General features: G+C 40.4%; 1 protein-coding gene and 1 long non-coding RNA gene across 14 annotated transcripts in view; both read left to right on the forward strand.

The window, feature by feature from the left end:
• dysf (dysferlin, limb girdle muscular dystrophy 2B (autosomal recessive)) overlaps nt 1-7,266 on the forward strand; it is a 110,667-nt gene extending 103,401 nt beyond the window's left edge. For all 13 annotated transcript variants that reach the window (XM_038732490.1, XM_038732496.1, XM_038732495.1 and 10 more), the window contains 4 exons: nt 1,180-1,352; nt 1,838-1,947; nt 2,024-2,171; nt 2,976-7,266. In XM_038732490.1, coding sequence (XP_038588418.1) covers nt 1,180-1,352; nt 1,838-1,947; nt 2,024-2,171; nt 2,976-3,032 — 488 coding nt within the window. In that variant the 3' untranslated portion in view covers nt 3,033-7,266. The remainder of the gene's footprint in view (nt 1-1,179; nt 1,353-1,837; nt 1,948-2,023; nt 2,172-2,975) is intronic.
• Nucleotides 7,267-13,384: 6,118 nt separating this feature from the next.
• Nucleotides 13,385-22,567, forward strand: part of LOC119913176 — a 261,699-nt gene continuing 252,516 nt past the window's right edge. Inside the window, exons 1-2 of the long non-coding RNA XR_005446401.1 lie at nt 13,385-13,487; nt 14,504-14,663. This is a non-coding gene — a long non-coding RNA (uncharacterized LOC119913176). The remainder of the gene's footprint in view (nt 13,488-14,503; nt 14,664-22,567) is intronic.

Genomic DNA, 22,567 nt, shown 5'->3' on the forward strand with positions numbered 1-22,567 from the left:
TTTCCATTCCTGCCTGTCTTCAGCTCGTCAGCTCGGACCGCTGACTGTTAATCTTCCTGCGCGGTGTGAGGGTCAGACACGAGCCATATTCCTACGATCACATTGTCAAACTGCAGAAAACTCTGGAAAAAGGACATCTAGTCTCTGCACAGCTATTCATCAACCCACAATCCCTCTACAATGATCAAAACTGTACTAACTACCCTCCACCACAGGATTGTCTATAATTCACTCATAACACACTCAGTAATTAGTCATTAAGACAAACTGGCTACAGGGAGGGTTGACACGGCTGGTTTATGCAGATCTGGGTTTCCCAAAAGCATCTTAAGCCTAATGTTGTAACATCCATCTTTCAACCCCTTGTTTAGCTTAAGGCAAGTTTCCTGAAAGCCCCGTAATTTAAGACACTCTCAGTCGTACATTAAAGAGTGGCTTCTTCCTTCTTCTTCCTGCCTTCTACTCCTAGAAGGCTTATGAGCGTCTTAAAGTGCTACGAAAGCTGCAGGAGGAAAAGCAGACTACGTATTTCATTGACGTTATTGTTTTTGTTCAGTAATAAGGTGACCTTTGATGTTAAATGAAATCAGAGTCCAACTTCAGACAATATTAATTCATTAAAGCTTTCACAGACACTCTGTGTGTGCGTGTGTGAGTGTGTGTGTGTGTGTGGGGGGGGCATCCTCCGCCACACGATATTTAACGGATTTGTTTGGAATAAATAGAAAAAAGAAAAACTTGATGGTTTGCATGAGCTGTGTAAACAAAGAAAGAAAGAAATGGCTGAAATATTTTTAAAAATCAATGAAAATCGCTAAATCCAACACAAATGCTCCTCAGTGGCTAGTTGTTGACTCGGTGACTTTACATTTGTTACTCCTGAAACCTCATTTTTGTTTAAATGGAGAATTGTAATGTTCAGTCTTGCTGTCGAAAGTAACTACTGAAACAGAATTTCCCCCAAAACAATTTACGACATTAATAGAACACATTTTTTTAAATCACTTCCGTTTTTGCATCAAGTTTAAAAGCAATCTCCCAGTTTGGAAACACTGAAGCAGACAATTAGTTGGATTAAACTAGAAAGATCTTTACATACAGAAAAATAGCCTCCTGGTTGTCATGATTTCATTTTCCCTAATCCTCCAGCCCTGTGTATGTATTGAAATGTTTCTTTAGGTCACCTGGTGATGGACCTGAACCACATGCTGCGTCCGGCCAAGTCTCCAGAAAAATGTACCCTGCAGCTGCTGGCCCAGCCAGTGGACAAACTGGTGTCTCTGTTCGAACAGAAGACCGTCAAAGGATGGTGGCCCTGCACCTGCGAGCAGAACGGAGAGAAGATCATCGCTGTGAGAATACAAATACATCCATACAAAGACACCCATTCCTTCATCAGTAAACGCATAGAGAGACGCTCATGGACACCAAAAAAAATCAAACCGTAATAACATAATCAGTCTAGGTCAGCTTTAACCTTCTTGATTTTTTAAAACAAACTGAGCAATAATGATTCATTTAGCTCAGCAAAGTCCACTGAGATGTGTGTGAATTTTTTTTTACTATGATTTACCATGATTTGATCTGAAACAGGATGTTAGTCTGCAGCTTCATAAGGATTTTGAATTTGTAGCCATGATCTCAAAGCAGCAAAAACAAACAAAATACCATTTTGTCATTTCCAGTCATAAAATAGATAATTTTGTTGGACATTCACTGTCTCACCACCATCAGTGGATTCACGGATAGGGGTCACCAACTAGCCCTGCATGTAGTCACTACGTCATCAATCTTCTCGGTGGGACCGCACCTGAAAGGCCCATTGTCTCTGTTGCAGGGGAAGGTGGAGATGTCTCTGGAGATCGTGACGGAGCAGGAGCACGAGGAGAGACCAGCAGGCCACGGCAGAGACGAACCCAACATGAACCCTCACCTGGAGGAGCCTCAGTAAGTCTAAAAAAACACACGCAGTCACACCCTCAAACATGCATGTATGGCTTCTCATCCTCTCCTCTCCTCCCAGGCGCCCAGAGACCTCCTTCCTGTGGTTCTCCTCCCCCTACAAGACCCTAAAGTTCATCCTGTGGAGGCGGTTCAAGTGGTTCATCATCCTCTTCATCATCCTTTTCTTCATCTTCCTCTTCATTGGCGTCTTCCTCTACTCATTCCCGGCAAGTTTGAGTCTGTGTGTGAGAAACTGTCACAGTGCATGGGTGGAAATAGAGGAAAAGGAATATACCATAAAATGTGCTTTTAAAAAAATGAATTTTCACAATTAAATTAAAATTATTATCTTATTTTCATAGTTTCATTTCTTTCTTTTTTAAAGATTTTTGTTTCTTCAGACAGCTGATAGTATAGATTCAGACAGGAAATGAGGGGAGAGACTGGTCTTCCAGCACCAGGACGCCCCAGGCCATTTCTATCAGTCATTATAACTTTGTACTCAACATAGTAATCACTGAGTTCCTATGAACAGGATGAAATCAATACTAGGTCGGATGGAGCAAGAAATACGAGCAGTCTGGTTCAGGTTGTAAACATCACTTAGGGCTCAGAGGAATATTTAAAACTTAAAACTTTATCTGGAAGAAAAAACATAAGTGAGCACACCTGAAATGTTGCGCAAGCACGTATGGTAGATGTGCCTGATCGTTGGACTTCTTTTTAGCAATACTGCGTTTCCAAATTTTAGCACTTGACGTGATGATAAACAGCGGGACTGATGGCCAAACCTTTATGTTTTATCAGTATGGAGGACAGTAAATGAAAAGCTCTTTAAATACCTGGTAATGGAGAAGAAAGGAAAATTAAGGGAATGACAAAGAAAGACAAGAAATATGGAGAAAATGACTAAATATAAATAAGATGGTATGTGGATGAGAAAGAAGATGAGATCTTTATCTGTCTTTCGTGTTAGCACGGCTGAGGAAAATAACCTTGTATCCATTCTTCTTTTCCTTTTCATGCTACAGAACTATGCTGCCATGAAAATGGTGGGACCTTTTGGACTGGCCAAATCAGCAGAGTGATGACGGAAGAGACGAGGGAAGTGGAAAGAGGGGGGAAAAAAAGGAGAAGAAATAAAATGCAAAAAAGCTGAAACAATGAAGAACAATGTCAACAAGTGAAATGAGACTGAATTTAATGGATTTTCATGTTATTCTTCTTTCTTTTCTATCGTCTTGCTGGAGTTGTTTAGAGTGAGCGATAACTGCAATGGTGAACTTCATGTTCAGTCTTATCTGTTCCAGATAAATTGACACACTTTTGGACAGGTAGACCTGAGGAGCAAAGGTTCACAAACGCCTCACACATGTGTGCGTCCACTGATGTATTTACACCTCACTTTCTCTCCATTGACCTGAAATGCTGCCCCAAAAGCATTTACAAAAATAATATCAGATCTCAGATAAGTCACCTATTTCATCCCTCTTTTGTTTTCCCTCACGCAGAGAAGAAGATTAATTCTTCCTTCTCCTGTTTGCGTCTTCTCCTTTATCTCATTATGTCCTTCCTTCTCTTCTTCATCCTCCATCTGCCCCTCTTCTTGTCCTCGTTCCCTTCTTTTCATATGCGTCTTCTTAACTTCCTTATCCTTCTTCTTCTTTCTCCTCCTCCGTTTTCCCATCCTCCCTTCATCTCTATCCTCCTCTTCTTCCCTCTGCTCTTTGTGTTCTCATATAGTCCCCTCTCCCCCTCCCCCTCCTACTGGCTTTCAGCACTCTCAGAGTTCAGCGGGTTAAGTCAGCGATTTGATCTTGTTGATCTTGGGGTTTGAGATTTATTAGTACAAAGTTTTTAGTTTGATGAATGTACGTAGATAAGCAGCACACACACACTCACACACGTTATGTGGGTTAGTCTGTCTTTTAACTGTCTGTCTATTAATCTGCATTCTGCTTTTCTGTGTGTTTGAATATGCACACATTTACGTATGTGTGTGACATTCCTGACTGTGTGTTAAAGTGGTCCTGATTGACCACACACACACAAAGGCAAGTTTATATATATATATTTACATATTTTCATATACACACATCTCTCTCTCTCTCGCTCTCTCTCTCTCTCTCTCTCTCTATATATATATATATATATATAGACATACACATACACATACACAGACAGACAGACAGACGTGTGTTGAGGTCCTTAAATAGCCCCCTGCTGACTTAGAAAGCAAGTAGACACTGAAGGGAATTGTCAGTTGAACAAATTCGTAATTAAAAAGACATAAAGAAGTGAGGTAAACATTTACTTCCACTCTTTTCTTCTCTTATTAATTTCTGCATTTTGTTCTTCTCAGTGGTTCCTTCTAAAGTCCAAAGATGTGAGTTTATTCGTTGGGTGCAATCACGCGTTGGGTTACTTTGCTTTGGTCCATTCCAGAGTGGAAAAGCTGACTTTGTCCCATTTGGTTCGTTTTAGGTTCACACCAGCCAATTACGAGCCAACCAGGCCTTGTAAACAAACGTCACATGCGGCTCATTTATTGGACAGAGTTTTGGCAACCTGTCATCTTGCCAGGTCAGAGAGGGTTTAACGCCACTAACCTCAGCATATGTCACAGTAATTTGCCTTCTATGGAGTTTGGTGAAAATCCGTTCACAAAGCATTAAAAAATATCTGAATTTGAGAATCAGTCCCCAATTTTACTTCAGAATCCAGTTCGTTCTGCGCGGCTTCCTAAGCATGAGAGACTTGCTCACTTTCAGATGTCAACAGTTGTCTCCTTGTACCCATTAAACTCTTGCATTTTGAGTTGTTTCCTGCAGAGTTCAGATTATGGTGTTGCTCCTAAGAAACCACTGTGCATTTTGCTTGGAGGTGGGCCGAGACCCGTCGTGCTGACTTTGTTCAAATGGCTTCGTTCTCACCTGTGACAAAAACGTAATAAAAACACTGCATGCTTCTGGGAATGAAAACCTGTTGAGGTGCAATAAATTCATATGCAGTTGACTAAAACCCCTCAGAAGTAGATGCATCATTACTAAGATGAGTTGAATCAAGTGCTCCATGATTATTTTTCAGGGATTTAGAACCACTACGTTGGTCTAGGTTGAGTTATGTTCATTTCTATGCACCATTGCGCTTCCTTTTTTGAATGTAAGCAGTTTTTACTGGTGGAAAAAAAAAGTGCAGATGCACACTGTGAACTTTGCGATCAGTGCCAACTTGAACCAGTTGTGCTCTTTTTCACTGCTACCTTAACGTGCTGGGTCTATATCGTTTGGAGCAGGTTGTGTCTCTTAAATTGAGATCCGCAAAGAATCATCATAGAGAAAGTTAGAAGCATATAAAGGTTGTCAAAAGGTTGTTCAAGCACAGCCACAACGTACATTGAGATGAGCTGTAAACATGTATTTATGCTTGTAAAACTAATAAAAAAATGGCAAAAATAAATTATACTTAAATGTGGCTGCTGAAGAACAGACGTTCCGCAACAAAGCCGTGACTTTGCCGTAGTGCAACCAGAACGTGACGCAACCGGATCCTGTGGACATTGGCCGTTATATATGCCAAAACTTAGACACTGAAATCTTTTTAACTTAAGTTCTTGTGGGAATTGTTTGACAGCTTCTGTAAGGACTTATACAAGCCCTGCTTTTCATTTAATATAAGTATTATTACTGTTTGTACTTCATGTATTTAACTGTTTTGGAGATTTCTGTTTGGCATCATGTGGTTCAGGTTAAATTCTCAAAAACAAGTATGTGCTTCTTCTCGCTGTTTACACTAAATGAAATGATTTTGTGTTTGGAAGATTTAATCTTACCATATGCTTTTGTCTAATTGTTGCTGAAAATGTGTCTTCAGATACCAGAAAACATAAAAGGGTTCTTCATCTTGGATGATACAAATGAATGTAAATAGTTGATCGTTTGACTTGAATATAGTTTGGTCGAGAAAATTGAGCGGCGCACTTGAGAAAAAGCAATCAACACTGGGATTCATACCAAGCGTCAGAAAGCTGGAGGGACAATCTAATGCTCCTGGGTTGTCGTTTTCCACAAATGTATGACTTTTTATTATTACGTTGAAGATAGAGGCAGCAAAAAGGAGGTCTGGCCAAAAATCTGTTAAAATTGTAACAATAAATAGTAAACAGGCTAGTCATATAGCCCTAAATGACAAAGCTGTTGTCTTTAGCCAAGAATAAATATAAAAAAATCTAAAATATGTGGTAATTCTTTTTCAAATAACAAGAACAAAATTAATTCACCAGATGAGATACATTTATGCTGATTTATGTCAGGATCTTTGCCTGGATTGATGCTGGTTTTATAAACTTGTGTTTTTTAATTTTAGTGTTGGTATCTTGGTATCTTGGTTGGTATCATATGTGAAAGAGCTTTAAACATCTTGCTGATGTAAATCTACAAGCCTCCAAATGGAAAAAAAACATTATTTAGACAATCCTGTTGTCAGTCGCCATGTTCAGTGAAAACCTTAAGATGCCTTCATTCTGCAAATTTGTCTTTAAAACATTGACTCAGTACTGTTGTTGCCTGGTGTTATCCCTGTCAGTAATAGTAACGTGCCTTTTAGCCTTTAGCTTTGCTGCCTTGACATATAGTAACACTAACTTGTGCCTCAGCATGAATTGAAACTATACAGAGACAAGAAATACAAAAAATACTAAATATTTTAATTAGCTATTGCTTCCAGTTGCCTTTATAAAGCTCAAAACACTAACATTACTGTGGAAGTTAAGAAATTTAATTTTACATCCCACATTCACCTAAAAGTACTTAACTAAAATGTGTTACTTTAAAGTTTTTCAAAGAGCAATTTAGCACTGAATTAAATGGGGAATATTGAAAATCTGCTACTGCACTGATCTCTGATTGTTGAAACCTTTCACTTACAGTCATGTCCCAGAAACGTCACTGATAGGGGTGTGTCCAGAAGTGAAACATGTTTGAAAGTTTTGACTCCCTTTGTCTTGAGTTGAAGTCTCCGGAAATATGTATGCTTCGGCTTTACACACAAGCATCCTTCTGCTGTTGACAGTAAAAAAAAAACAAAACAAAAAAAAACTCCCGATGCCATAAAACTGCACGAAACAGTAAGTCTTTCTTGGTGAAAGTGGAAACCAGTTTTAAATCCAGTATGGCAGTGTTGATGATGTTTTAACGTTTTCTGGGAGACGCAGACTGAATGTATCCTAAACATGATGTGTATCTGACTTCATATCTACAATGAGCAATACTGTGTGCACTGCATTATGTGTTAGTATTATCAATAAAACAGCATTTCTGATTAGCGAATAGTGTGTTCCTTTACAGGATGGTGTATGAGTAAGACTACAAGTACAGCTACTAAGAACACTTAATCCTAAAAAGTCAAGACACCCTTAACCCCTTGCCACTGAGTGATGCAGTTTACCTACAATACCACACTCCTCCTCTGAGTCAAAATCAGGTCTAATCTGAACACACAGACATGATACACATCTTTTTAGATTCACCTTCAGAGGATAGCAGACTCTCACATGTCCATTGTCACAAAATATCCAAAAATCCACTTAGAAAGTTCAGAGACAACCTGAGAATCAAAACGTATCGGCCTCATAGTAATCCAGTGATGGGTGCACTGCAAGCAGGACCTGCTAATTGCTAATTCAGCACATTTTTAATGGAGCTAATTTACCAAAATATAAACAAATATAGGCTGAAATAAATGCTCAAGTTGTAATGCAAAGCATAATCAACATCATTCATATATCGCTGGAACACTTTCCTTTATCCATTCAGACGTTTTCCTTGTGTTGAAAACCTGTAAAGTTTGAACCTGGTTAAAAATGTGTGACTGTAAATGTGGTTCCATTCTTTCCGTGTTATTTATTCTCCAATGTCATTACTCCAAGCTTTTCTTCTGCTTCCTGATGAGTGCTAGGAGTGAGAAAGTATTGGGTCATTTTAGTTGGCGTTATGATTTGTAATTTTGGTTATGGTTCCGTTAAATTGCACTGGTTTGGTGAAGGTCCATTTCAAGTTATAAAACCCCCATAGTTTAATAAACTCACAGTGATGAAAAAACAACATTTATATTCTTACAAACAAGTATACATTTCAGGCATGAAATCAGGCATGTGTGTGTGTTTAAGGTACATTTATGTATATGTAAAAGAAAGACTGGAATAGTATGCAGAGTGCATGTGTGTTTAATTCACTGACCTTGGGGCGAACCGGCAACGTGTGCAGAAGTCAGATTGAAAACTTTCTTTCTCCCCTGAGCTCCCACAACCCTAAATTATTATTTTGTCTTACCACCTCACCCTCTTTACTCCCTTCATCCCCTCCTTCCCTCATCATCCCTTCTTCCACTCTTCCATCCCTCCTGATACCACATCACTCCCATGCTGTAACCTCTTTCCTTAACTCGAACATCTCATGTTCTCCCTTTAGCTCGCTTTCTCAGGGGTGTTGTTATGGTCAACGTGAACTGCAGGTGAACCTCTGACCACAGTGTGTGTGTGTGTGTGTGTGTGTGTGTGTGTGTGTGTGTGTGTGTGTGCAGTGTGGGTGGTCTGTCCTCGCTCCTCCATCTCTCTCTCTCTCTCTCTCATTTTCTTTGACCTTCCCTGTCTTCCTCCTCTTCCTCTCCAAACACACCTCTTCTCGTCCTCACCCTGCCCTGACCTCCCTCTCCTCCTCTACCCCTTTTAACTCCTCCAGTACTTTCTCTCCTTATCACTTCCTCTCATACATTTGGTATTCTTTGGCTGCGTTCACATCGCACAGTGTCCCGAGTCAGATTTTTCTTTCTAGAATGTGATGGTTTGTAATCTGAAAAGCTGCATTGTAAATCCAAATAAAACTCCCAGACACATCAAAGTTAAATCCAAGAATAATCAAAAATTATATATTAAAAAAATGCTACTATGGAGTCTGGTGTCCTGTAGACATCCACTGTGCAGCTTAACTTTTATACAGTGCAAAAATAAACTGTGAAAGTCGTCGGGTCATGTGCAAGCTCAAGCTGATGAAAAAGAAAAGTGAAAGGCAACATTGTGCTGTAATGCAAATGTTATTGGGAATCCACCTACTCTTATTAATTACTCACATTTCATTTGTCATTTTTTAAATGATTATTTTCTTTTTTGTACAGTTTTTTAAGAAGTTTTCTTTTTGTCTTTTTTGTTTGAACTTGTTTTAGTTTAATTTCTGCAGCTGCATTTTTTTCTTAAAATTGCAACTTCTGACTTTGTTGTAATTGACTTCATCAGACTACATCAGTAGAATCAGCTTTACTTCCACAAACACCACCAGTAAGCATTCAACTCCTCCAGCCAATCTGTCTGTACTCAACACCCTCAATCACATCCATCTCCCCTTCATCAGCCTTTCTCTCCCTCCTCCCAACTTGTTTTTCTTCTTTCTCCTCATCCTGTTGCCTCATCTCACTGCTATGTTAATCACTGATTAAAGGTTTTGTTTACAGCCAACGTACAGAGGTGAATTCTCCGACTGTGTGTGTATTTAGGGCAGCTTTGAACATGGAGGGGTCAAAGTGCACCTCATTCACCAGATGTGATGGAAAATGACTGGAGGGGAGGCTGGCAAACAGGACTGTAGTTGTTTCATTATCACCTCAAACACACACATACACACACACACATAGCGGCGAGGAGGACTATAACATCAAACACTTACAGCAAGTAAAACCACAGTAGCCCCATCTGTACCTGTGAAGCTATCCTTCACACTGCCAAAGTTCAGACCAGTGATATCAGCTTACAAACTCACACACATATGTAGACATATGATATCAGCTTGCAAACTCTTACCACACACACAAATGCTCACATGTCTACAGATGTGCGTTAACAGCTTGCACTGACACCTCTGAGGCCATCCAGAGAGCAAATCCCTGCACTGGGTTTGACTCGATGAAGCCGTCTGTCAGAGAGCGCTGATGTTCACTGTTGGGCTTCTAACTCAAGCTTACATCGTTTTTTTGGATGAAATTTAGGAAAAATAAATTATTCCATTGTAGTCCGGTCCAGCTGCAAAACTGGTCTGTGTAAGATGTTAAAGGAACCAACAAGAGCTTTTAGATGTTTAGTCAGTTGATCGTTGGTAAGGGAGATATAAAATGACCTCCATGTGGTTCCTGGTAGACAATATAAAAACATAAAAGCAGTCTTGAAGTGTCTCATATTGGCATAAATCCAGATTAGATTCTCTAATCCAACCATGTTTTCCCTGTTCCACTGATGTAGCCTCACTTTTAGCCAAGAAAAGCCATAAAATAAAAGTCAGTGATTAAAATTTAAAGCAAAAATTGTAGCTGCTGAAATGAGAAAAATATATATAAATCCTTTATAAAAACAAATGCAAACATCCCCCAGTCCAGAAGGAGGAGGTAATGAAGACGATTAAGCGTCTCTGGGGTCTGGCCAGTTCACATTAAAAAAGTTTGCGCTGCTTTTGGTTGCTCTATAGAAAGACATGTCAAAATCAAGCAACAGGAAAGAACATTTCACAGGTGCAAAGTTATTTTACAATACTTTACCGTTACTAACACGTTGAATTTGATACATCACGATAAGTAATCCTTTATTTTAAGCTAACATAAAGTTAAGTGACTGTCCTGACACTAAGTTAAAATGATATATGTCAGGTAAAGAAAGAATAGATGGAACATTTTTATTAAAATAATATTTCAGTAAGATGCTGAAAATGATATTTGTAAAAACAGCTATGTCATTCTATTTATTATTGTGTTAAGTTCAACTTTGAAGTGTTTGTTGGTGCTAACATGACATACATTAACTTATGTGCTGTATTGTTGGACTGCAAACTCTTCACAACCCTGCTGTTAGACTGTATGTTTAATTTCTGTATTTTGTAATATTTGTAACAAATGTAACAATGTAAATGAGCAAAATATGAATATTTCACTACGAATGTAATTAAAAAGAATTGTGAATCCTGCCAGAAGTATTTCATTAATTCCATCATTATAAACAAAATGATCTCTTGGCAGCCATTTTAAAATACAGTGAGAAATAAATACTTAGAAACAAATTATGTAGGTGAATTTCATCTCATATTACACCTGGCTCAAAAGGCCACAACAAAAGGGAGACACACCAAGGTAAACATTTAACAAAGTGTGTTTATTTAACTCAAAATAAGCCAACTTAAGAGTAGTGTAAATTATTGTTATAACAGTATGGAGTATGAATATCAGTGGTTTCAGTAGTGTCTGCAAAGGGTGATGGAAGCACAGGTAGGTGTGTGTGTAAGGATGTTGTGTTGTGCAAGAAAACACGGTAAATACAACTAAGATAGCATACCCAAAAACCAAACCAGCTTCCTAAGAATGAGAACAAGGAGTTACAAATACTCGACAGTGCAATTGGCTCAGGTGCCCTGAGTTACTGCAATCAGTCGCAGCTCCTCACCCACAAGGGAGAGAGATATTGGCCATGCCCACACATGACCCACAGGGCATCATAAAATATTACTGTTACTATTTACAAAAGATAAAGAGTTTGTATCCTGTATCATAAATACATGTCTGGCACTTGTAACTAACCAAACAGATGGAAAATCAGTTGAAAATTCAGCAAGTTATAATGATTGTGGATAGACCTCCTCCAATTATAAACATTCATGCATTAGGCAGAGCGGCTTCCCCAAACCAATATGGCGGATCTGTTGTTGGCGTTGCTGCAGTATCTCCATATTTATATCTGATTTTTGCTAGCATTAGCTAATAACTACCTATATGCAATACATTTAAGATATGTAAATCTAAAATAATTTACTTTTATATAACAAACAGACAATATTTACATGCACATTTGTCGGGATGATAAGGAAGTCCTATTGTTCATGATCTTGGGTGCGATAACTGAACGGGTTTTCAAAAGTGTTTCTCTTTGTGCGTGTGCGAGTGCTTCGGCGTGTCCGTCAGCATCGGTACGTCTTTGCAGCTGTTTGTTTTCCGTTGTCCATGTACCACCAACACACGGCTGTAAAGTCATTTTACACGCCATGCTCCTCTCATTAGTCTTTGTGTTAACTAGCAGAAAGGAATGCAGTTGAACAGCTCAGTGGAAAAAGCAATATAATTTAACAAGATGCTAATCACCAAATTGTTGAGGTGTTTAGTCACCGTGTAGTTGCACGCTGTGACGTCTTCCAGAGCTCAGGTAGGAGAGGGTGGTTTGCTCTTTACCTCATCCTTTGGTTCATCTCAAACCCCTCGGATCTGAACAGCTGGTAGGGTGATGTGGTAGTTAGGGAATGTCTCATAACTGAAACATCGGAGGTCTGATGCTGTTACAGCCATACATCATGTTGAGGAAACTGAACTCATGCATAACCAAGTAATCATTTATTGAAACATTTAGGTTATATTAAATGTGTAGTAGAGATTAACTTCACTTTATATTATACAGTAGGCAAGTGTGGCAGCAGAAAATAGATTTTACCCATATGCATTCTGACAATTATATATATCATTTACTTTATGTACTTAACATCATCTTATTGTCCCCTAAGAGTTTTGGCTTGAACATGTATGAAATTGTTTTGTCTTACGTCTACTCCGTTCCTGTGAGTACTTGAGTGTCATGGCTGAGAACGGCGTTCTCCTAGACTCCACAACTGTCTCCCTGCATTAGATCCCGTAGTTATCCTTTCCTCTTGACCAGATGATCTGAGCCACCCTTGGCCCAAAGACAACTGTTTGCTGTAACTCATTTATTTGTTCAATTCTCCACAAGAAAAATATACAATTCCCACCACAAAACAAGCCATTAAAGTTCTGTTGAGACAAATTACGCAGATGTTTAAAAAAACAAAAGAATTTAGCCGAGTCTGGATGTCTCCCGAACTACAGATCACCAAATCAGTGCTCACTCTGAAGTCACAGTTTTTTCCAACACATTCTCACTTCCAACTCGTCACATATGAACGCTTGGTCAAGACCCCATGGCGCTGCTTTTTATTAATGTCCTCGGTACCCCTTTGGTGTTGTTTTTTAAAAATGCTTATCTTTTGTTTCACGTGGTCTCCTGGTTGAAAGTCCGGTTTCTGGCCATCCATCAACCCCAACCACCCCCCTATATTAAGCTGTACGCTGCAAAAAGCTACAAGTATTTTACTGTGTGTATAATGTTCACAGACTCATTAGTTGAAAGAATCGTTAGTACTTATAGTCACCACTAGCCAGGTTATGACACATGAACCTGGATTCTTTTTGATCTTGGCTTGCACAAGGTTTTGTTTTCCTCATTAAGGCCTTTGGCAGTTACTCGTCATTGGAGCAAGTTGAAAAATGACTAGATTCAGAGTCAGAAATCAACTTATTTGCTGAGCTGAATCCTGATAGGTTCCCAAGCATGTGACAGATTTCCAGTCATGTGCTCTCCAACCAGGAAGTTGTTCTCCTGCCTGGCAGGGATATTTTCTCTGCTAATTTTGTTGAAAACAAGGTTCCATCTGAAGATATACTCCGCATCAAAGGTACATATCTTCTGCATTTCATACTAACACGCATTTGCAAATAACTTTTAAGGAAAGTAATCAGTTTTTAGATTTTATGTCAATGTTGTTCCCACTACTTGCTGATTTACCTGAAGCACATTTGCTTGTCAAGCATTTTTCTCCACAGTGGAGATTAAATATAATACTTCATTTGCAAATTTTGTCCAGATGCTTAAAGGTGACGATAAAACCCTACAGATATATTTGCAGGATTTTGATTTGGAAGACAATAATAAAAAGTTTAGACAAACATGTTGTGTGAGAAACATGCTCACAAGATAAATCTGAGATGGTTTTCTCGATTAGAAAGTAGCTACTCAAAAGGTCAGTAGAATCATAACACTCCTGTAAATCATATATGAGTAGTTTCAGGCACTGTATACAAATGATTTGGTTGGGCAAGGTGCGCTGAACATTTTACTTAGAAAAACAAAGCTAGGACCTCCGCAGCATTATTAATATTTTCCTTTGACCCTTCAGTGTGCCGCCATTGTGCCCTGATACAGGGCATGGTGCATTGAAAAACTGTCTTTTTGATTTGACTATTTCTTTAACTATTAACAGTTAACTGTGTTGCAAGGGAAGGCTCAAATAGAATATAAATTCAGGGTAATTCTCCCAAAAAAGTCAAACTACACATCCTTCAACCAAAAATAAAACTTTTTATGATATGTTGATCAATAATCATTAAAAATAAATTGGGTGCAGTCCCTTTATATATTCATGTTGAAGCATTCACCAGGACAAAATATTACGTTTAGGAAAGCAAGGTTTTGGTTAAGGTTTCATTCATCGTCATTAGAACAACTCAAAGACTTTTGTGTTGAGTTGAAAACTGAATGCAGGTCTAGTGAGTTGACAGAAAATATATTTGACCCTCCTAAATCAATTTCATCTACCCTTTTTAGTTTTTCTCATTTTGACGCAAACTGAATTCATCCACCAAACCTGACCTCTCACAACACAACGCTCAAGTTTTCTGTTCTTCTGCATAGATGTCCCTACCTTCATGGGGAGTTCAAACCACATCTCAAAAGTTACAAGGGAGGAGAGCTGAGCTGGAGGAGGAAGAGGAGCGTGAGAGTAAAAGAACGGACGTCCAGACTTATTCTAAAGGGACTATTAAAGGAAACGCCTTCGACAATGACAAGAACAGTAAGTGTGAAGTCACAGGCACCCTTTAAAGTCTTTGACGGATGTCATTCACACACACACACTTACAAACAGACCCTAAATGTCAAGGACAGGCTCCTGACATGTAACACTTAAACCGCTTGTCCATTTCCTGTCCAGGACAGGAAGTCAAACAGGTCAAGGAGACAAAAAAACGCCCTGTTTTTTCATGTTTTGCTGAACACATCAGGTCTGAGCACCGCCATCACTGTGTGTGTGTGTGTGTGTGTGTGTGTGTGGGAGCTGTAACTCTGTCCTGTCTCACTCCCACCCCTCCACCCCCAAACACAATGCCCATCTTTGTTCAGCCTGGTGTTGCTTGACTTCTATTGTCTTTTGCTTGGTGTGTGTGTGTGTGTATTTATGTGTGCGGCCTTTATCACACTTAACACACTCACTCATGCAGGCTGAGATTTTACCGAAACAGTGGGACATTATGATTACAAATTAGCATTAGTGCTAATAAGATTTCAGGCTGTTAAAGGAGGGGCTTTTATTTTGTCTCGTTAGGGGATGGAGGGGCTTTTATTTTGCTCGCTCGTTAAAGGGAGCTCTTAACGACCTTTGAGGCTGACAGTAAAAACAGTGATGAAGTGAAATGAAGTGTGTGTTATTGCAGTCATGGCTGTGGCAATCTCTTGTCAATGTTGTGGAGGTTTTTTGTACAGTGACGGAGAGTATTTGACCTCAGGTGTTTTCTGTGTCCACTTTTCTGTATTTTTGTATACATTAGAAATTGTGTGTGTGTTTCCAAGCATGCAAGCCGGTGTTTATGTGTGTGTTTGCACAAGTTGGTGCCTGCATTGTTTTGGGGGTTTTTTGTGTGTTTTTTGAATGCCTGTATATCTGCGTATGTGTAAGCAGTGTTTATGCTCTTTTAACCCACATTGGAGGTCTGGATATGTTTGTTGTTGGTGTTTATGTGCCTTCTTGGTGCCCACTGTTTGTGTGTTTTTGTTTGTTTTACCCTATGTGTTTCCAGTGCTTTCTGGTGGTCACAATTGCACAATATCCCTCTGTGTTGTTGGGAGCAGCAACAGATAGTAAAGTTAGTTTCGTACTGTGATGATTGCTCTATAAATCTAAGTGCACACTGAGTGTTTTTGAGAGCAGCTCATTGTTCATTGTCTTGTATGAGAGCAGCACTGGTTGGTAACTGAACTCTTTATCACTGTTGCGTCCTCATCTGTGCTTTAAAATACGTAATGAGCTCAATTGTGCTGTTTGGCAAAGCAGAGTTTGTGTTGGTGACACTTCTGAGGAAATATTGACTTATAGCAAGCAGCAGTCCAGACCACCTTAGTCCACTTTAGCTCACTTCAGTCAATTTCAGGTCAAAACTGCATCCAGACTGGGGCGAGACCAGGTCAAGAGAAATCAATCAAGTTGTCTTGAAGACCCTAACAGGAATTAAAGTAAATGTATTGTCAAACCTGTTTCTTCAAGTAACAATGAAAAGGAAAAAGAAGTATTTTTCTGGTTTAACAAAAGCATGATTTTCACTTATAAAGAGGCCGATCAACTTCTCTGCAGAAGAGTGTCCAAAAAGTAGTAACACATTGGCTTTCTTAAACAGTAAATAGTTCGTGGAAATATAAAGGTCTAAGAAGGGAGTCAAGCAGCTTAATTATATTAAACATCTCATTTATTTTTTTGTGGATGGTTAAATGTTCTAAATGTGTTTTTGTCAGGTGAGACTGTATGCTGTTTCCAAGGGTAAAGTATGATCTTGTAATGATTCAATTGACGATTCATGCTAGAGTAACAAAGTGAGGCAGGCATGTTGTGTCTTTGTTTGATTGAAAGTGTAAAAACGACCAAAAAGATTTTCTGTTATGCTTCAGCTTTTAAATGAACTAAACAAATGACATACAACGTGTGAATTATATTCAGCTTTAGAGGTGCTGGTAGGGGGATTTAGTTACCATCAGACAGCCAGGGATTGCGTTTCTCGTCCAACCATGGAAGGTAGCATTGAACTATCTTGGTAAAATGCATCATTAAACTAACCAACATCTGAAGTGCGACCATTTCCCAAAGCTGTCATACCTTATTGGTACCACCGCGGTTTGAACCAATATAGTTCGAACTAACATGTTTCCAGGTGCGTTCGGCATGACTTTCACAGCAGGAAACTTTCAAAACTCACAAAAAGTTAGAAGCATTTTAGAAGAAAAAATTAGGAACTATTAGTGAGTACAAAACATTTAGTGTAATTAAAAGTGTAATCTTCAAATATCTTTAACACTTTAACACTATTATGAATGGCTCAGCCGATGAACTCTATGTCTTCTCTCCTCTTTATATATGTATATGTTTTTATATAAGACTAGAGAACACCCATCTTCATAGGCTTAGACATGTACACACATACAGATGAAGGTAATAGTAAAAGTCTTGTCTTTACAGTGTCCGTTTTGTCGTTTTACCTCTGGGAGACTTATGTTTAAGTAATTATGAACAGATGGGTAATCTGTGAGAAATCACTTGCTGTTTGTAGATTGTCTACACTACTTAGTACTGAATTAATGCAACCCTATCCATGTCCCGACAAATCCATTTAAAAGTACTTTTATAGCTACATTTAAAAAAAAACTTCCTTAAATATGTTTGTACAGCAGGATTATCAAACATTCCCAGCTTACTCGCATTACAATTTAACAAGTGTTTGCGAGTGTTGTCAGAACTATGGTTTTGGGAAACACCTGCATTACTTAACAATGGATCGTGCCATGTAAGTTACCTCCATAGTTCAGACTACTTTTGGGAAACGGTTGCATCGAAACTGCATAGTTCCAACCAAGGAAGCTGTTATTGTATACATGTACATATATGCTTTTGGGTTAGTTGTTGTTACGACCCCGGCTCGAGGGGTGCAACATAAAAGTAGTGCCGATACGAAGAACTCAGCAGATGAAAGTTTATTCAACAAACTACAACGTGTAACAAAGGGCTGTGGTACACTGCTGCTACAAACAAGGCTGACTGCATGGGGTGAGAGCCCAAACTCTTCTAGGCTGCTCCTTTTATTTCACATGTTCCATCCTGGTTGGCCAGCTCCAACCTCCTTTGGCCAATGTGCAGCTCGGCCAGGCTGCACAGGTGTGAGCCAGTCACCCACTCAACACCTGAGGAGAAATTAGTGGGGGAGGAAAAGGCAGGAAGAACACAAAACAAAACAAAACAGGCCTGCTTGGCATGTAACACCCCCACCCTTATAAATCCAAACATGTTTGGAACAACTACACTGGCATCAACTTCGAGCTTGAAGTTTGGGGCAGACAGGACAGGAGCATAACACAGGATGCTTTTCAGATTTTCAAAAGACCGTTGGCACTCACCAGACCAAACGAAGGGTTTTGAAGGACTGGTTAAGGCGGTCAATATGGCTGCCACAGAGGAGAAGTTTTTATAGAACCGGTGATAGTACCCAGCCATCCCAAGGAAACGACGCAGCTCTCTCCTGGTAGATGGTACAGGAAATACAGCAATGGCCTTGATATTTGCATCAACAGGACACCCCTGTCCTCGACCAACCTGCTGACCAAGATAGAGAACAGTACCCTTCCCAAACTCACATTTGGCAAGGTTAAGCGTTAGGGATGCGGCTGACAAGTGTTCAAAAACTTCCCTCAGGGTTGTCATGTGACTGACCAGTCATCAGAATATACAACGATGTCATCCAAGTATGCTCTGCAGTTTGAAATACCGCCCAATACTTTGTTCACCAGTCTCTGGCATGTGTAATGCCCCTGCTACATTTCAAAGGGTATGACAGTATATTGCAAAAAACTGTCAGGAGTTACAAATGCAGAGATTTCAGAGGCATGTGGTGTTAAGGGAACTTGCCAATATCCCTTTAACATGTCCAGTTTAGTGACATACATTGCAGGACCAATTTCATCAATGCAGTCGTCAATGAGGTGCAACGGATATGCATCTGCCACAGTTACCGCATTTACCTTGCGAAAGTCAGTGCAGAATCTTGGACTTCGGTCCGACTTGGTATCTAGGAGACACGGAGAACTCCATGGACTAGAGCTTGGTACTTCAAATCCATTTCTCACAAGGTAGTCAGCCTTCATGACTTCCCTCTTGGCTGGACTGACCCGATATGCATGCTGCTTGATCTGTTTGGGTTAGTCAGAACTATGTCATGAACTATGACTGAGGTCTGGGAGGGGACATCATTAAACAAACATGGGAACTCCTGTATGAGTTTTTCAACCTCACCACATTGGTATCAGAAAGATGAGATAAGTAGTGGGGCAAATTAGACAAGATCTCCTTGTTACCTAGCCTCACCCCCTGTGGCTTAGCATTACCCATCACTAGCCCATCCTCATCATCAGAAGAGCCCACCTTTGTGAACGATGCCACTGGTGAGACAGACTTCACAACATGGGATGTGGATGACATGTTCTGGTCATCCTTTGCGTGGTACAGCTTCAACATATTGGCATGACACATCCGGGTCTGCCGCCTGCGGTCAGGGGTTTGAATGAGGTAGTTTGTGTTACTGAGTCTCTTCTCTACAACATATGGACCAGAAAATTTAGTGGAGAGAGCAGAACCAGGTATGGGTGAAAGAAGCAAAACTTTATCACCCGGATTGAACAAGCAGACGATCGCTTTCCGGTCATACTGCCGCTTCATTCTCACCTGTGAAGAGGTCAGGGCATCTCTAGCCAAAGAGCAGGCCAACTGAAGGCGATCTTTGAGCTTGGTTACATATGCTGGTATACTTGTAACTGTAGTCTCTGGCATGACCAGCTGTTCTTTAAGGACTTTTAAGGGGCCCCTAACCAAACACTAGTTCAGCAGGACTAAAACCCAAGGATTCCTGCACAGCTTCACGGGCAGCAAACAGGACAAGGGGAACACCATCATCCCAGTCCCCTGGAGAACCATAACAGTGTTTGCGCAACATGGATTTTCTGATGAAACCTTTCTAGTGCCCCCTGGCTTTCAGGATGGTAGGCACTAGAAGTTACATGCTTAATGCCTAATGTTGTGCCCTTTGGTAGACCAAATACTGAAAAGTACTTCACCAGAGCCTTTGCAATAACTGGGGCTGTGATCCTCCGAAGGGGAATGGCCTCTGGATACCTAGTTGAAGTACACATCAGAGTCAGAAGAAACTGGTTTTCCAGCTTTTGATTTGGGCAATGGTCCAACACAATCTATGATTACTCTCTCAAATGGCTCACCCATTACTGGAATGGGGTTAAGAGGAGCAGGGGAGATCGACTGATCGGGCTTTCCGGCAACTTGACATACATGGCAAGTACGACAATTATTGATGACATGTTTGAGTCCTGGCCAAAAGAAATGCTTAAGAACTCTGTTATAAGTCTTAGTGACCCCCATGTGTCCTGAGCCAAGGTGAGTACCTGGGAACGATAAGTTGTAGGCACATTAACCTGGTAAGTCACCTTCCAGTCTACCTCCCCTGGAACCGCATTAGTCCAACAACGCATCAGCAGGCCATCATCAAGAAAGTAGGCCACTTTCCTCCTTCTTGCTTCTTCCTGGCTGAGAACAGAAGTTAGACATTTCGAAAGGGTGGAATCACCTTGTTGTGCTGCGATTAACTCCTTCCTGGTGGCTGGGAGTTTCACAGCCACAGAAGAAGAGGATGTTCCGATCTTAGGCATCTGTACATCAGGTTGACCTTGAGGGTTGGTCTTTACTGCATCAAAAAAGTCTTCGGTGACTAGAAAAGAGACCATATTTTTTTGATAGGGCCCTTGTGACTACACAAGCAGGAAAAATGTCAGGTAAGTGCCGTGTTTGACTCAAGGTTTGTTTCCGGGTTATCTAGTACCTCAGGCACTGGCATAACCTTGCCCCCAGCGAGGTCATTGCTTAGAATGAGGTCAACACCTTTGATGGGCAAGGCAGGAAGGACAGCAACATTAAACAGTCCACTAACTAGAGGAGACTCAACATGTACATGATGTAACGGAGCAGGGATGAATCTCATTCCCACACCCTGGACAACTGCACTTGACTGACATGATGATTCAGATGACAAAGGTAAGATTCCCTCCCTAATAATGGACTGTGAGCCACCTGTGTCCCTAATAGTTACCGGCAGACGATCTTTTGGGTCTCCAGTTAGTGACACGAAGCCTTCTAGAATGAAGGGTTTAAAACAGGGATCAATATCATCCGGTGACTCTTTTTCTGACAGTGGCTTAGTATTAATTAAACCCATGCCTTTTGACTGTGAAATGCTGGGCTGAGTACGTTTATGCTTTTAAAGATAAACAATCAGCAATCACATGACCCTTCTTGTGACAGTAGAAGCATTCTCGGTCACCACGTGGAGTGACTGTGGGCCCCTCGCCTTTTCAAAAGGAGGATGGCCAGGGTTAAGCTTATGTCGCGGGCCTGAAGGAAGACAAACACATTCTTGTGAGTTAACAAACTCATCAGCCAAGACTGCTGCCTTAGACAAAGAAGTCACCTTTTGCTCATTTAAGAACATCACCATTTTCTCCGGTAAAGCATTCTTAAAATCTTCCAACAACATTAACTGTCGAAGGGACTCAAAATTATCCTTGACTTCATTAGCAGCACACCACTTATCAAAGAGAACCCCCTTTTCATGTGCAAACTCAACAAATGTTTGGCCACTGGATTTTTTGTGATTCCTGAATTTTTGACAATACGCTTCAGGTACAAGTTCATAAGTACGCAAAATTGACTCTTTAAGCACATCGTACTGCATGCTGTCAGCTATTGACAGGGAGGAGACAACCTCTTGTGCTTTACCCACCAGCTTGCATTGAAGCAAAATAGGCCACATGTCTTTGGGCCAATTTAGTGCAGTAGCAATCCTTTCAAAGGGAGTAAAATAAGAGTCAACTTCGGACTTTCTAAAGGTTGGTACTAACACAATGTTTTTACTTACATCGAAACTTTGTTTTCCAGGGACTGTCTGCAAAGGTACTGATTTATCAAATGTATGTGGTAATGTATGACCAGCAGAAATTTTCATGGCTTCCACGTCAAGCTCCCGTAATCAGATTTCTTTGTCAACCTCCAGCTTGCGCAACTGTAATCGAAGCTCATAATCTGCTTTACGAACCATCTCCTTTTCCTGCGCCTCCATCTGAAGGCGGGCTAGGCGAACCTTCAGCCTGCCATCTGCGCTGGATCCATGGACCTCTGGGGAGAAAGGATCAAAACGAGGCAAGGTGGCAGGAGGAGCCTCATGCTCATCTTTGCCACCCAACGGTGTAGCCACGGTAGTTTGCGCCTTCTCACTATCAAGGAGAGGGGGAACCCCTGGTACAGCAGAGAAAACATCGTTAGGGGAGAACCCTGCCCCTTGCTGGGCAGAGTCAACAGGGACCACAAGGACATTTAATGCAATCAATTTTCCCACTATTGTGTTCCTAATTTCCCGTTTAACACCATACTTCTGAACAGAGATGTTAATGTGTTGCAATACACAGTAAGTCATCCTTCCAACAAGAATCAATTTTGTCAAGAGTGGGATTTTTTATAAAGTCTTCTAAATCAAAACTCATTTAAACTACAAGGTGTTAGACACGTTACCACAGTTTAATACAACAGCACACCATCACCTAATTTGACAAATCACCCACTGCTGTGTACAGCAAGAAAGCACCTGAGTGTGATGATAATCAAAAGCAAACCCCCTGGTACCTGCCTAGCTTTAACTAAAACCTATGTATCTTCTGAGACATACCCGAGCCATCTTTAAAAGCTGAACTTCAGCGATCCTTAGCCTTGCAGCCAAGGACCTGAAATGCTTACCCCCACCAGAGAAACATGTCTCCACCCAGAGTCATCTCGAAAATAAAAAAGGCAAAATAATAAATGAGTCCAACTGATGGAAGGACAGACAACTC

This window comes from Micropterus salmoides, unplaced genomic scaffold, assembly GCF_014851395.1.
Source record: "Micropterus salmoides isolate LMB-PRFRI ecotype aquatic unplaced genomic scaffold, ASM1485139v1 Ms_hic_scaffold_2, whole genome shotgun sequence".
NCBI lineage: Eukaryota > Metazoa > Chordata > Actinopteri > Centrarchiformes > Centrarchidae > Micropterus > Micropterus salmoides.